Source organism: Heptranchias perlo, chromosome 7 (genome assembly GCF_035084215.1).
Source record: "Heptranchias perlo isolate sHepPer1 chromosome 7, sHepPer1.hap1, whole genome shotgun sequence".
Classification (NCBI taxonomy): Eukaryota; Metazoa; Chordata; class Chondrichthyes; order Hexanchiformes; family Hexanchidae; genus Heptranchias; species Heptranchias perlo.
Genome location: NC_090331.1, coordinates 64,409,902 through 64,426,775, shown reverse-complemented (window position 1 = coordinate 64,426,775; position 16,874 = coordinate 64,409,902). Strand labels below are relative to the sequence as shown.

At 48.5% G+C, this 16,874-nt stretch overlaps 1 protein-coding gene across 1 annotated transcript in view; it reads left to right on the top strand.

Moving 5' to 3' along the window:
* The first annotated feature begins 11,237 nt into the window (after window positions 1–11,237).
* LOC137323798 (nuclear envelope integral membrane protein 1a-like) overlaps window positions 11,238–16,874 on the top strand; it is a 35,735-nt gene continuing 30,098 nt past the window's right edge. The window contains exon 1 of the mRNA XM_067987741.1: window positions 11,238–11,550. Coding sequence (XP_067843842.1) covers window positions 11,445–11,550 — 106 coding nt within the window. The 5' untranslated portion in view covers window positions 11,238–11,444. The remainder of the gene's footprint in view (window positions 11,551–16,874) is intronic.

The window sequence follows — 16,874 nt, the reverse complement described above, 5'->3', positions numbered from 1 at the left end:
TGATGGTTGGTACTAAGACTATTCAAATAACTCAGCTAAAAAGACTCAAGATGACAAACTATAACTCCCAGCATACACCTATACATATAACGGCTGAGAAATTTTTATGATAGCCATCAAGACTGGCTGTTCACAGAACATGCCAGGACATATTTGTGAGCCCTAACCCTCCAATAGAAAAATATCGAGAACAAAGTCCCAAAAGGAAACCATTTTTAGGACAGTGAAAGTAACTCAAATTTATTTGTGTATATAACATCAAAAATAAGATAAAGCATGAACATAACTTTTTCTGAGGTTATTTTCCTGAAAAAAATAACTTAGGTTACTATGTTCAAATGGTTGTTTATGGCATGTTACATTTGTTATAAATGGAACTTTAAACAACATCAAATTTCAAAATGGAAACTTTATATTTTTTAATCTATTCCAAAGTGTTCCAGCATAAATTTCTGTCTACTGAGAAAAACACAATGGTCCAGAATTTGCTGTCAAAATAATGGAGAGGCTAATGGCACTCACCGTTATTTATGCACAAATGGTACAGCAACTTCAGGCGAGCAGCAGATGCACGGTTAAACACGAATTTCCAAAAGTTGCTGTCTGAGTTGCGCCGCTCTGCCGTTAGCTTTGCGAAAATGGCATCTCAATTGTCTGTCTCACCATTGACTGGCATGTCGTTGCTGTATTTGCGTCGTAGATACAAACTAAACTCGCCACAGAAAGTTAAGTCTTTTCATTTCCAGTCTAAGTATCCTTTTAACCATGTGATAAGTCTTAATTACTGCCAATCAACCTCTCTGGCTCTGAAAATTAACTATTACAAGTGTGGAGTCTCATTCCTTCAGGTATTAATTGTTGGAGATTTTTAAAATGTAATATTTTTCCTGTGTCGCTTAATCCAATCTTTCTTTCCCTTTCTTTTTTTCTCTTTCTGTACCTGATTTGAAATTGAATTCACCACTCTAATTTACATTTCCTTCTCATTCCTTGTGCTGTTTATTTCACAATCCTTCAATCTGATGGGTTAAGGAGATACACAGTTGCTTGCCCTGTTCACTCAGGTCCCAGAGGCCCTGTTTCCCTCGCTGCACCGTTATCAGCTCGCACTTTCAGCAACTTGCCATGCAAAAAATTTTAAAACCTAAACATGCAAGGGCATGTCTAACTAATGACAGACATCATTAGATGCCCTGCTACAACACATTACGGCCCATAGATTGTTCATATAAACAAAACAGGGAGCAACTTGTGAAACAGCTGTGCCATTATTCAAGTTAGGATGGAATTTTTTTAAATATCTGTTCTTGAGATGCATTTGCTACCATCCCTAATTTCCCTGAGAAGGTGGTGATGGGCCTTCTCCTTGAACCACTGCTGGTCTTTTCTTGCCTGTTGATTTTGTACATTCCTTGTTCGAATGAAAAAAGCCCCAGTTTCTCTAGTCTCTCCTTATAACTAAAATCTCTCATCTCTGGTATAATCTTAATAAATCTGTTCTACACCTTCTCATGATCTTGGCGTTTTTCTTAAAGTAAGATGTCCAAATTGGACACAATATTCTAACTGCGACCTAACCTAACCAATAATTTGTACAGATTTGCCATTGCCTTTGTGTTCCATACCCCTATTTATAAAATTTATTCTCCCATTTTTAAAAGTTTGTGTATCTAACCCCTAAGTTTCTCTGCTTCACCACTGTATGTCTTCTCCTTCTTCATCCTCCCAAAATGTTATACCTTGCATTTCTCCACATTTAATTTCATCTGAATTAATTCTGCCCAATCTATTAATTTATCTATATCCTCCTGAAGTCTGTGACAAACCTGTGTCTCCACACACCAAGGTCACTCTACTCCTCTATTCCATTGAACATTTTACAATTTAAGGTGTATTTATTTCACTATTCTTACTTTCAAAATATATGACTTCATATTTTTCTAAACTGTACTTGCTACCTATCTGCCCATTCTGCTAGCCTAGCTATGTTCTCCTGCACATTAAGACATACAGGCATTAGGTCCTTTGCATACGCAAATAAGTGGCCTTATGCCTGTTTGAAGCCCGCTTTACAACATCGGGTTGTGCTGTGGCAGCCAGTGCCAGCGTCAGCTGTGTTCTGGAAAAGTGGTCAACATGCTGCCTTACGGACAGTCCTGCAGGCCGCCACCGAAAAGGTAAGATTTTAAAATATACTTACCTGAATGTGGAGCTAGGAGGAGCAGGAGTGCCATACAAGCTGCTGCCTGCCACAACTTTCCCCCCGTCATGACCTCAGCCCCCCATATCCGATCACCACTGCCAGACTCCTCAATCAGCGCCACCACCCTCCCTCCCAATCTTGGCCATTAATGCATGTCTCCAGAACCCTACCGATGCTCCTCTCTTGATCCCCACCGATGCCCCTTTCCCGATCCCCACCGATGCCCCATTCCGGTTGCCCCCCTCTCCCCGTCCCCTTTAATGACTTCCCTGAGGGCTGCTGCAGGTGATTCAGTGGCAGGATCTTTGAATCCTCTTCTCCAGCGAGCTGCCTGGGGATTCCCATTAGGTGTCCCCAGCTTGCCGGTTTGATGATACTGAGGCCCGAGGCCTAATATTACATGCATCTCGGGCCTATCCGTTCAGCGGCAGGGAGAGCACCCTGTGCCCTTTGCGGGAGCACTTGAATTTCTAGGCCTCTATGTTTCAATATTCATAATTTACTAGCATCGTGGCAACTTTAAATTGGTTACTGAACACCTAGGAATAGCCAGTCTAGAAAACATTTGATAATATTCCACATAAGAAACTTGTGGCAAAGATAATAGCACATGGAGTTATTAGGAATGTGGCCACATGAATGGAGAAATATTTGGAGGGCAGTTTCACAACCTTTCACAATTTGTCATACCTCCCCCAATTTAAATATTATTTACTCATATTTCTAAATTTGCAGAATTGTAGCTAGAAAAGTTTATTTTGGGGGGAGGGGGAGGGAAGAGGAGGAGAGGACACAGAACCAACATAAAATGTAATTAATTGATATGGTCCATCTGCTTTGTTCCCCAATAACAGCTAACTTTGCCTCATTCTTCCATCGTTTCACTCCCTAGCTTTGTTCTGTTAAGTCTTTACTTTGTCTCATTTAATAAACAAAGTGTATCCTCTATTTCTTTTTCACACAACTATGAACTTTGACATTGTTTCTGTTAGTTTCCCTAACACTGTTCATCATCAACCTCTGCTCTGAGTCAATCAGATTCATTTTTCTGTTTGTATCTCACCATCGCTTTTTCCTGTCACCCAGCTGTCAGCTTCGTCTTCTTCCATCCCACACATTCTCAGTCCCTGACTTGCCTGAGGCACCTTAGCTCCTTGATTTTCATCCTTCCTCAGTAGCAATAACACTGTTTTCGTTTCTCAGCTCTGCAAAGAAAGAATAGTCACTATCTAAGCTGCATCATCAGCATTTTTTGCTCAGTGTTGACTCACTAGCTAACAAGCAGTCCTGCTGTTCCCACCTGCACTTCTTCAAGCTAGCTGCTCTTAACATGTCTTCCCAGTCTATTGCACCCAGTACAGATAAAATGCATGCTTGAATGGATAGCAGCATACTTCTTAAAAAATTATTTTAACTCATTCTGAGGACTATTGGTAGGGATCTACTATTAGACAAAATGAAAGAGTATAAAAAAATTCTTTTGGAGTAATGCTGGTGAGCTTTTTTTACTGGGGGGAATGCTTCTAATACTATATCCATCTGACTATTGCTGTGCACATAAGTCACAAATTGGTACACTGCCAATGCCTCACACAATCCCACAAATGCAGAGGGCTAGCATGGGTCAATCATTGTTTTTCTAACTTATTTTACATTTTCTTCCATTCCACTCAGATAAAGTTGATCATGACGATCTGTTTCAGAATAGTAGAACTAGCGGACACAGCCTGCACACGAAGGTGGGGGGGGGTTAAATTCAAAACTAATCTGCGGAAACATTATTTCAGTGAGCGAGTGATAAATTTATGGAACAGGCTCCCTAGGAAGATGGTGAAAGCAGATAGTATTGATTCATTCAAATGCAAATTAGATAGATTTCTTTCAAAAAATAATATTTTCAGTTACTGTAATTTGAGACATGACATATGATAAGTGTAGCATACTTGGGAGGAACAGGTGACATTGAATCAATGGTTCCCAAGGCTTTTCCACCACTGGACTTTCCTTGCATCATGTCTGGGTCTGGAATAAACCAACTGATAGAGATTGATTGTCATAATTAGTCAACAACTTTATTATTGTTATATCATGCAACAACCAGGATAGTAGAAGGCAAACTGGTCTTTTCTTGGATTTTTTTCATCTAGCAATTCCTATTTTCCTAACTCTGACTCCTTATCCTGGTAGCAAACTCATAGACCAAGGAAAATCTCAAAGGTTTCTATACTAGCAAAAAAAATGACTTTTCAAAAATCAAATAAGCTCAAGATAGGTTTATCGCTTTCTTCTGAAAATGGGGAGTACACTCAATAAATAGTACTCCCACTGGATTCTCTTTCCCCTTTAAGTTAAAACTCCCACACCAGCCTCCAAAGGAAGTCAATTATGAGGCCACATGATTTTAACTATCAGATCAGTGGATGAGTCATGAATGAATAAAATTACACCAATCCTTTATATCAGATGTAAAGTGTACTTCATCCATAAAACTACATTGTTTGGCCCTTATATTATCCTTAATACATCTCACCAACATTTTTGTCGTGTTGCACCTTCTACATAATAATCACTACTCTATCATCATGACTCATTCTCCTTACATGTGGATAAATTGGAATTGGATAAATATTTGAAGGGGAAAAATTGCAGGGCAATGGGGAAAGAGCAGGGGAGTTGGACTAATTGGATAGCCGAATGGCCTCCTTCTGTACTGTATGATTCTTTGGTTCCATCTGAGTAGCCTTTCAGTGATTTAATCCACTATTGTTTTGCTCAGTCCAAGCTTCTTTCCCTGTGGAAATGAGAATGCCTGCTCTCTGCGCAGGACCTAAGATTGAGAACTCACTATTCAGGGCATTGTGAAAGAAAGATCTACCACTTCAAAGCACAACATGTTGGAGTTTGTCGTACAATGCACTGCCTGTCATCTTACTTTCAGAACAATGCATTAATTGCTGTGTGTCAAAACCACTTTTACAAAAACAAAGGTGCAGCACAATATTGACGTAAAGAAAAAAATAAATGTCTCATATAGCTACTCCATAGATCCAGGCACTGAATCATTTTTATAAATATACATTTCCAATTTGTTTCCCCTTCCTCTTTGTGGTTTCTTCACGCCTTCATCAATGCCAACATAGCCAGCTGTTAAAGGATGTGAAAAAGAGGCTGGCCCTTAATGTTCAACTAAATTTTACTGGGTAATAAAAGGCTGTTTGACAGTAGAATGACACTTGTCTATATATTATGTCTAGAATCATTGATAGCTGGGTATCGTTACAAAGCAATGCCATTGAAATGCTCGGCAAAAACAGCAACACTGGAGTAGTTTGCAACTGTCATTTGAACCCTGAGATGATTAAAGCTTTGAAATCACTCTCATAACCATTTTCAAAGACATCTGCGCATACTTCCTGCCAACTTTCCCATTATGAATTCCCATGTTCACAACCCCAGTAGCGCTGCAGTGCCTCCACTGGGAGGGAGAATGCATTTACAGAATGACGTTTCTACGGGGAGTTTTCTTTATGAATGTGGACATAGGAATTTATAATGGTTAAAGGCGACAGGGAGTGTGTGCAGGGGTAAGATTTTTAATATATTAAGACAATTAATCTCCCATGGCATTGCACAAGGTAAATCAGAGAATATGGTCTATTTACCCTGTCTCTGCTGTTTTCTTTCTCTTGGTGCTTCTTCCTCTCCTCTTCTGAATCTCATTCTGTCTTTTTGGTAGTGGATGGCATGGTGTGCTGTGGCGGGGAAAGAAGCCACCAAATGCTGTAGGCTACATTTAGGAAAAATATCCCTCTCATTGGCTCACTTCCCATTTCCTTCCCCAATCACTCATGCTTTCCCCCATCACCTTGCTAACATCACGTCCCTTACCCCTTCCCACTACCCTCTCCTCTACACATCATCTCTTGCTCCCATCGCTACTCCTATCTCCTGCCCTTTGAACTGCCTGTTCAACCACTACACATGCCCTTTGCCTCTAGCTCTACTGTCATTTAACCCTCCATCCACTCTTCCCCATCCACCTTCTGCCCCATGGGTGTGTGGGAAGAGGCCAGAGGCCCCTTCACCCTGTTTTCCCCCTCCCCTTTCTCTTCTTATACTCCCTTCCTACCTGTTTCCCTCAAAAAGGCTTTGTCTGCTTTCAAAATTCAACTTGTTAATAAGGAAATCAAATAACACTGAGGAAAGAAATTGTCTGCCTACCTTTCCCTCTATCTCACGAGTGTTAGCAGATGAGATAATTAGTTAGTTGGCTTCAAAATTCAATTGGTGTTTATTTTTAACATCACTCCCAACCCACTCTCCGACCCTAGTCTCTCTGTTTCTCACACTCTCTCTCTGACCCCTGTGTGTGTCTCTCTTTCTCAGTTTAAAACATTTTATGGCGTTTATAGAAGACAAAACAGAAGTGACAACAGCTGTGTAATTGCAATACTGTAATTTTTTCTCACACACAAGTGCATGGACTTTCACAGAGCCTCTTTTTTTCCCCTGAAGAATTAATGGATTTTACCTGTAGCATTCAAAATTTATCCTCTTGCTTTTTTTCCAGATAATTTTTAAGAACAACTGCTAGAGTTGAAGAAAATAATTCCTTAGTACAGTGCTGATGCATCCTGGAAAACCAGGTGCACTGCACATGCTCAGAAGGTACAATCCAAATTCAGCTCATTGGGGGGAATTTTAACCCCCAGGATGGGTGGGAGAGTGGCGGGGAGGGGGATTAAAATTTCAAACATTGGAAACCTGATCCCAACCCGCCTGCAAAGCGCCCACTTCCGGTTTTAATGGAGATGGGTTGGGAGTCGCTCTCAAGAGGCGGGTCAGTTATTTAAATATGTTAATGAGGCTGCATGCATCAAATTTTACCAGAGTTTTATTTTTAATAGCTGTAGGCCATGTGTCCCAGGGCCCAGGAGACCCGATAGCTGCAGGGAGGTGAGAACAGCTGGATCCAGAAGGTAAGTGTTTCTCAAACATTGCTTATGGGCCAGGAGGAGCGGGAGTGCTTCCGCCCGGCCCCCCAAGCAAACCTGCTTCCATCCCCGCGATCCAATGACCCCCCCCTCAAACCACGATCTCCCCCCTCCACCGACTTCCACAACCTCCCCCCTGACCTACACCATCTCCACCATTCCCCCCCACCCCCGAAGTCCCTGACCCACATTCTCTCCCTCCTCTCTGCTCCCCAGCTGCGGCCTACCAGTGCAGGCTTTCCCACATGGCAGCCAGGCAGCCTCTCAGTCTGACTGGCTGCTGACCAGGAAATGGAGAAAACATTTTAAAATGTGGCAGGACCTTCGTGTTACCTGCGTTTCCGCTACGACCTGCCCCCCCCGCCTCCCTCCCCACCTCCCCGTAAATATCAGGGTCATTGAGTCACAGCTCTGGGTAAAAATATCAACTCCAAGCTCAGCCTTTTGAGAGTGCTTGAGGCCTTCAAGTAAAAACTTTAATGAGGTCATTAAAAGACACAAAAGACAATTTAACGCCACTGTGAAATATGTCATTTTTGACACTTTCATGTTGTTTAAACCCTTATTTTACACCTTAAAAATTGTTGGAGGGAAAAAAAAATAGCAATTTTAGAGAGAATTGTGGGAACCCGCTGGCTAGATTGCACAATCTGAATGACAAGTTTACATAAGCAAAACACATTATATATGTGTACATAGGAATTTATAATGAGAAAACGATGAAACAGTGTGACAAAAACATAACAACAGGAAATCAAGTGACGCTGACGTAAGGATTTTGATATATTATAGATTTATAAAAGTCCATTTAATATTGGCTCTTTCAGGGTCTTGAGTGTGGATACACCCATTCCCATAAGCTTCTGAATCAGAGCCGTTAACATTGGGAGACAGCAATCTATAATTGGCTTACTGTTGTCAGTGTGCTATACAGACACAGGCATGTACATGATGTGTAGATGAACATGAATCAAGTGGGCTGAATTAGCTGATAGGAACATTGTGGAGAATTCAGTGGTCATGTTTAACAGAGAGACAAAATAAAATTCCCCATGGGCATGTGGAGTGTTCCATTAAATGGACAAGAAGTGAAACATGTCTATTTTGGCACACAGGAATGGGATAGCTGAAATGTGGGGACAACGAACAAGTGCTTCCCCTTTAAGGGAAGGTAGCACACACAAATACCAAGAGGAGAGGAATGATGTGACCATACTGCAGGGGTAATCAAAAAATAATAAAATAATGAGCCCTTCGGAAGCATCTATTTTGAACCTGCTTAGCTTTGGACAAAGCTTGCTTTTTGAGTAGGCTTTGTGGGAATTTCCAAAATAGGACCAATACCAAAAATCTGATTTATAAAGAGTTCATTTTTCCACTTACAGTTATGATATTGGTTATCAAGGTTAAGATTTTCAATGAATTTCCATTATCAACTAGTCTTTCCTGGGTGTCTCCTGGAATGGGACTTGGACTCCCCGAGTGCTACTGCTCGCAGCCTGAGACATTTTCTCACTTTCAATTTATTGCCGCAGCAGTGCCAATCTCCCCATTCCCCAATGCAGGACATCACCCCCCCCCCCGCCCCCCGATCCCGGCCCAGAGAGCCAGGACTGGCTGGTGTGCCAGGAACAATCAGGAGTTGGTGGCGGGGGCGGGGGGGGGGGCTCGAGACTCAGAGTCGGGAGTCATCGGAGTTCAGGAGTTGGTAGTGGGACTGGGGAATGGGAGAATAGGGGTCAGGGAGACAGGGAGAATGGGGAGGTTGAGGAGAGAGGGAGAATGGAGGATTGGGGAGAGAGAGAATGAGGGGTCACGGAGAGAGGCAGACTGGGGAATGAGGTATCGGGGAGAGAGGGAGACAGGGGAATGGGGGTCGGGGAGAGAGGGAGACTGGAGGAATGGGAGTTGGGGAGAGCGGGAGACTAGGGAATGGGAATCAGGGACAGAGAGATACTGGAGAATGAGAGTAGGAGAGGGAGACTGGGAAGTGAGGGATTTGGGAGAGAGGGAGACTGGGGAATGGAAGTAGGGGAGAGAGGGTGTCTGGGGAATGGGAGAGAGGGGGAATGGGAGTAGGGGAGAGAGGGAGACTGGGGAATGGGAGTAGGGGAGAGAGGGAGACTGGGGAATGGGAGTAGGAGAGGGAGACTGGGGAATGGGAGTAGGGGGAGAGGGAGACTGGGGAATGGGAGTAGGGGAGAGAGGGAGACTGGGGAATGGGGCTATTGAGGTAGAATCTAGAACATCATTTAAAAGGGAATGGGATAAGTATTTGAAAAGGAGGAATATAAAATAATTGGGGAAATTGGGTTACAGGAGAGAGGGCCAGCACCAGGGGCTGAATAGCCTCCTCCTGTCCTGTAATTTCTATAATTCAATGAAAACTCTCCTTTATTGATTTCGAGCCCGAGGAGTGGATTAGAAACGTTGGTGCTAATCTGAGTTTAGGACGATGTACCAAGTAAGAAGAGCCCCAAACACCAAGCCTGCTGCCCATTGTGTGATCTCTTGGTTTGGTTCAGGTCGGTCTGTGCCGGCCAGTACAGACTTGTGAAGTCCAAATACAGATCCGCTCTGACTGAGCATCCCAGTAGAGTTGTCAGCTTCATGCAGAACCTGAGTCCAGACCAGAGTCCAAGGAGATCGGGAGAGAGATGTAATAACATTTGCAGATGTCTTGTGATCAAATGCCAGGTGTCACATGAGCAGGTATCATGTGGTTAGCACATCACATGATCAAGCCTCCAGGAATGCCTCCCACCAGAGTTGGCAACCCTATTATCAACAAGGTAAACATCAAAACCCACACCATGACCCCATCCCCTGTTCAGCCAAGGCAAAAAGACAGCAACCCCATTTTGAACAGGCCAATGGTTCCGACTGCCCCAGCAAATCAAATACAAAATACTGCAAATGTTGGAGATCTGAAAGCTGGAAACAAGCAAGTCAATCAGCATCTGCGGAGAGAACAAACATTGCGCGTTTGGGCTTGTACTGTTCATCAACATGCCACAAACACTTCAGAATGGGAGGGGAGAGGCCTGTCCACCAAATGAACTAATAATAGGGACAAACAAAAATAATAATACAATAAATATACCCATGAGAGATATGCCTGGTTTGCAGAAATCAAAGGGAATTGGTTAAAGCCCAATTGCCCCCTCCCCCTACCATCTCCAACAGACCTTTTGTTCCAACAGCTTGACAGGTGTACATTGGGGTTGCCAACTTTGATTGGATGTATTCCTGGAGGTTTCATCACATGACCTCCTGCCTCCAACCATCCCGCCCAGTCAAACAATCTTTTTCCCACATCTCCAGTACTTTTTATAACTAATAAAGGAAAGTGTTCCAAGAAAATGAAAAAAAACCACAACTTTGTTTTAATGCCCCAATGATTTTTTTTCTCCTGAGTTGTTCAGAGCAGTGTCTTGGAGATTAATCTTTAATTCCCAGAGGGTCGGCAACCAAGTAAATCAGTATTTTGATTGCGGTAATCCTGTTCCTCCCTGTTTGATTATTTAAGGGGGCTGCTCCTCAAGTTCTGGCTGCACTTCAGTCCCACGCTCCTGATCTTTGGCCGCCCGGTGAGGGGTGGTGGGCCTGTCCAAGGTGGCTATCCGCAGGTCCAGGTTAGACGCGGCCGGTGGGGGCGGTCGCTCCGACCGTCTAGCCTCTCTTCCGCGGAATTCTACGCGCCCGGGTGGCCCCGGGGACGGAGCGCGCGGCGTCTGCCGGAACGCTTGAGGCTTTCCGCGCGCGGCCGGTGGGCACCGCAGGGACTGGAGTGCGTCCTGGACAGAGATAATAAAATTTTAATTTGACACTCATTTTGGGTTTATTGTTTTTTTTCTGCACATAAACACACCCTAAACCCCCCCCCCCCCACCACCACCCCTTCTTATAAAGGAGGAGGGGGAGAGGGGGGCTAAAACACACAAAAAAATAATGGTGTTCCTGCCATTGTGGCAGTGTCCCCGCCTGGTGGGCGGTGGAGCCGGATTACCGCCAACATTTTCAAATACACGGAAAGGAGCATGCGGCTCCTGAGTGGCGGGGAGAAAAGGAAAGTGGATGAAAGGGTGTGAGCGGCGAGCTGGAAAAGAGAGAGAGAGAAGGAGAGAGAGAGAAGGAGAGAGAGGAGAGGGAGAGGGAGAGGGAGAGGGGCCCTGTGCTTGCGGACCGAGCCGCTGGCTCTGCTTTAACCCCGGGCCGGGGCCTTGCCGATTAAACGCCAGGCGGAAATGCTGCAGCGGCGGCGGCGGCTCGGCAGCACCTTCGCCGTTTTGCTCTGCGCTTCAGTCGTTCAGGCGCAGGCGGCCGCGGACGGAGCAGCGGGAGTCTCCTCAGGTATTTCACCCCCGAACTCCTCCTATTTATAAACCGGAGCATTTTTTAAAAAAAAACCGCACCGTAAGGAAACCCTCTCCCTCTCCCTCTCCCCTTCCCCGGTCCTTCGGTCAATGCACCCGCCGTCTTTATTCAACTCGCCAGGGAGCAGAACCGCCCCCTCGACCGTGACCTTGGTCATAACCCAAGTTTCAAAGAATCTACCGAGCTCCAGACTCGGGGAGGATAGAGGATAGAGAGAGGACTGAGGACAGAGGGAGGACTGGGGACTGAGGGAGGACTGAGGATAGAGAGAGGACTGAGGGAGGACTGAGGACAGAGGGAGGACTGAGGATAGATAGAGAGAGGACTGAGGGAGGACTGAGGATAGATAGAGGATAGAGAGAGGACTGAGGGAGGACTGAGGACAGAGGGAGGACTGAGGACAGAGGGAGGACTGAGGGAGGACTGAGGATAGAGAGAGGACTGAGGGAGGACTGAGGACAGAGGGAGGACTGAGGATAGATAGAGGATAGAGAGAGGACTGAGGGAGGACTGAGGATAGATAGAGGATAGAGAGAGGACTGAGGACAGAGGGAGGACTGAGGATAGATAGAGGATAGATAGAGGACTGAGGGAGGACTGAGGACTGAGGGAGGACTGAGGATAGATAGAGGATAGAGAGAGGACTGAGGACAGAGGGAGGACTGAGGATAGAGAGAGGATAGAGAGAGGATAGAGAGAGGACTGAGGGAGGACTGAGGATAGATAGAGGACTGAGGGAGGACTGAGGATAGAGAGAGGATAGAGAGAGGACTGAGGGAGGACTGAGGACAGAGGGAGGACTGAGGATAGATAGAGAGAGGACTGAGGGAGGACTGAGGATAGATAGAGGATAGAGAGAGGACTGAGGGAGGACTGAGGACAGAGGGAGGACTGGGGACTGAGGATAGATAGAGGATAGAGAGAGGACAGAGGGAGGACTGAGGACAGAGGGAGGACTGAGGACAGAGGGAGGACTGAGGATAGAGAGAGGATAGAGAGAGGACTGAGGGAGGACTGAGGACAGAGGGAGGACTGAGGATAGATAGAGAGAGGACTGAGGGAGGACTGAGGATAGATAGAGGATAGAGAGAGGACTGAGGGAGGACTGAGGGAGGACTGAGGACAGAGGGAGGACTGAGGGAGGACTGAGGATAGAGAGAGGACAGAGGGAGGACTGAGGATAGATAGAGGATAGAGAGAGGACTGAGGGAGGACTGAGGATAGATAGAGGATAGAGAGAGGACTGAGGACAGAGGGAGGACTGAGGATAGATAGAGGATAGATAGAGGACTGAGTGAGGACTGAGGGAGGACTGAGGACTGAGGGAGGACTGAGGATAGATAGAGGATAGAGAGAGGACTGAGGACAGAGGGAGGACTGAGGACAGAGAGAGGACAGAGAGAGGACAGAGGGAGGACTGAGGGAGGACTGAGGACTGAGGGAGGACTGAGGATAGATAGAGGACTGAGGGAGGACTGAGGGAGGACTGAGGATAGATAGAGGATAGAGAGAGGACTGAGGGAGGACTGAGGACAGAGGGAGGACTGAGGATAGATAGAGAGAGGACTGAGGACAGAGGGAGGACTGAGGATAGATAGAGGATAGAGAGAGGACTGAGGACAGAGGGAGGACTGAGGATAGAGAGAGGATAGAGAGAGGACAGAGGGAGGACTGAGGGAGGACTGAGGATAGATAGAGAGAGGACTGAGGACAGAGGGAGGACTGAGGATAGATAGAGGATAGAGAGAGGACTGAGGACAGAGGGAGGACTGAGGATAGATAGAGGATAGAGAGAGGACAGAGGGAGGACTGAGGATAGATAGAGGACTGAGGGAGGACTGAGGACTGAGGGAGGACTGAGGATAGATAGAGGACTGAGGGAGGACTGAGGATAGATAGAGGATAGAGAGAGGACTGAGGGAGGACTGAGGACAGAGGGAGGACTGAGGATAGATAGAGAGAGGACTGAGGACAGAGGGAGGACTGAGGATAGATAGAGGATAGAGAGAGGACTGAGGACAGAGGGAGGACTGAGGATAGATAGAGGATAGAGAGAGGACAGAGGGAGGACTGAGGGAGGACTGAGGATAGATAGAGAGAGGACTGAGGACAGAGGGAGGACTGAGGATAGATAGAGGATAGAGAGAGGACTGAGGACAGAGGGAGGAGAGAGGACAGAGAGAGGACAGAGAGAGGACAGAGAGAGGACAGAGAGAGGACAGAGAGAGGACAGAGGGAGGACTGAGGGAGGACTGAGGACTGAGGGAGGACTGAGGATAGATAGAGGACTGAGGGAGGACTGAGGATAGATAGAGGATAGAGAGAGGACTGAGGGAGGACTGAGGACAGAGGGAGGACTGAGGATAGATAGAGAGAGGACTGAGGACAGAGGGAGGACTGAGGATAGATAGAGGATAGAGAGAGGACTGAGGACAGAGGGAGGACTGAGGATAGAGAGAGGATAGAGAGAGGACAGAGGGAGGACTGAGGGAGGACTGAGGATAGATAGAGAGAGGACTGAGGACAGAGGGAGGACTGAGGATAGATAGAGGATAGAGAGAGGACTGAGGACAGAGGGAGGACTGAGGATAGATAGAGGATAGAGAGAGGACAGAGGGAGGACTGAGGATAGATAGAGGACTGAGGGAGGACTGAGGACTGAGGGAGGACTGAGGATAGATAGAGGATAGAGAGAGGACAGAGGGAGGACTGAGGACAGAGGGAGGACTGAGGACAGAGGGAGGACTGAGGACAGAGGGAGGACTGAGGACAGAGGGAGGACTGAGGACAGAGGGAGGACTGAGGACAGAGGGAGGACTGAGGACAGAGGGAGGACTGAGGACAGAGGGAGGACTGAGGACAGAGGGAGGACTGAGGACAGAGGGAGGACTGAGGACAGAGGGAGGACTGAGGACAGAGGGAGGACTGAGGACAGAGGGAGGACTGAGGACGGACTGAGGGAGGACTGAGGACGGACTGAGGGAGGACTGAGGACGGACTGAGGGAGGACTGAGGACGGACTGAGGGAGGACTGAGGACGGACTGAGGGAGGACTGAGGACGGACTGAGGGAGGACTGAGGACGGACTGAGGGAGGACTGAGGACGGACTGAGGACGGACTGAGGGAGGACTGAGGACGGACTGAGGGAGGACTGAGGACGGACTGAGGGAGGACTGAGGACGGACTGAGGGAGGACTGAGGACGGACTGAGGGAGGACTGAGGACGGACTGAGGGAGGACTGAGGACGGACTGAGGGAGGACTGAGGGAGGACTGAGGACGGACTGAGGGAGGACTGAGGACGGACTGAGGGAGGACTGAGGACGGACTGAGGGAGGACTGAGGACGGACTGAGGGAGGACTGAGGACGGACTGAGGGAGGACTGAGGACGGACTGAGGGAGGACTGAGGACGGACTGAGGGAGGACTGAGGACGGACTGAGGGAGGACTGAGGACGGACTGAGGGAGGACTGAGGACGGACTGAGGGAGGACTGAGGACGGACTGAGGGAGGACTGAGGACGGACTGAGGGAGGACTGAGGACGGACTGAGGGAGGACTGAGGACGGACTGAGGGAGGACTGAGGACGGACTGAGGACGGACTGAGGGAGGACTGAGGACGGACTGAGGACGGACTGAGGACGGACTGAGGACGGACTGAGGACGGACTGAGGACGGACTGAGGACGGACTGAGGACGGACTGAGGACGGACTGAGGACGGACTGAGGGAGGACTGAGGGAGGACTGAGGGAGGACTGAGGGAGGACTGAGGACGGACTGAGGGAGGACTGAGGACGGACTGAGGGAGGACTGAGGACGGACTGAGGGAGGACTGAGGACGGACTGAGGACGGACTGAGGGAGGACTGAGGACGGACTGAGGGAGGACTGAGGACGGACTGAGGGAGGACTGAGGACGGACTGAGGGAGGACTGAGGACGGACTGAGGGAGGACTGAGGGAGGACTGAGGACGGACTGAGGACGGACTGAGGGAGGACTGAGGACGGACTGAGGGAGGACTGAGGACGGACTGAGGGAGGACTGAGGACGGACTGAGGGAGGACTGAGGACGGACTGAGGGAGGACTGAGGACGGACTGAGGGAGGACTGAGGGAGGACTGAGGACGGACTGAGGGAGGACTGAGGACGGACTGAGGGAGGACTGAGGACGGACTGAGGGAGGACTGAGGACGGACTGAGGGAGGACTGAGGACGGACTGAGGGAGGACTGAGGACGGACTGAGGGAGGACTGAGGACGGACTGAGGGAGGACTGAGGGAGGACTGAGGACGGACTGAGGGAGGACTGAGGACGGACTGAGGGAGGACTGAGGACGGACTGAGGGAGGACTGAGGGAGGACTGAGGACGGACTGAGGGAGGACTGAGGACGGACTGAGGGAGGACTGAGGACGGACTGAGGACGGACTGAGGGAGGACTGAGGACGGACTGAGGGAGGACTGAGGGAGGACTGAGGGAGGACTGAGGGAGGACTGAGGGAGGACTGAGGGAGGACTGAGGGAGGACTGAGGGAGGACTGAGGACGGACTGAGGACGGACTGAGGGAGGACTGAGGACGGACTGAGGGAGGACTGAGGACGGACTGAGGGAGGACTGAGGACGGACTGAGGACGGACTGAGGACGGACTGAGGACGGACTGAGGGAGGACTGAGGACGGACTGAGGGAGGACTGAGGACGGACTGAGGGAGGACTGAGGACGGACTGAGGGAGGACTGAGGACGGACTGAGGGAGGACTGAGGACGGACTGAGGGAGGACTGAGGGAGGACTGAGGGAGGACTGAGGACGGACTGAGGGAGGACTGAGGACGGACTGAGGGAGGACTGAGGACGGACTGAGGACGGACTGAGGGAGGACTGAGGACGGACTGAGGGAGGACTGAGGGAGGACTGAGGACGGACTGAGGACGGACTGAGGGAGGACTGAGGACGGACTGAGGGAGGACTGAGGACGGACTGAGGACGGACTGAGGACGGACTGAGGGAGGACTGAGGGAGGACTGAGGACGGACTGAGGGAGGACTGAGGACGGACTGAGGACGGACTGAGGACGGACTGAGGGAGGACTGAGGACGGACTGAGGGAGGACTGAGGACGGACTGAGGGAGGACTGAGGACGGACTGAGGGAGGACTGAGGGAGGACTGAGGGAGGACTGAGGGAGGACTGAGGACGGACTGAGGGAGGACTGAGGACGGACTGAGGACGGACTGAGGACGGACTGAGGACGGACTGAGGGAGGACTGAGGACGGACTGAGGGAGGACTGAGGACGGACTG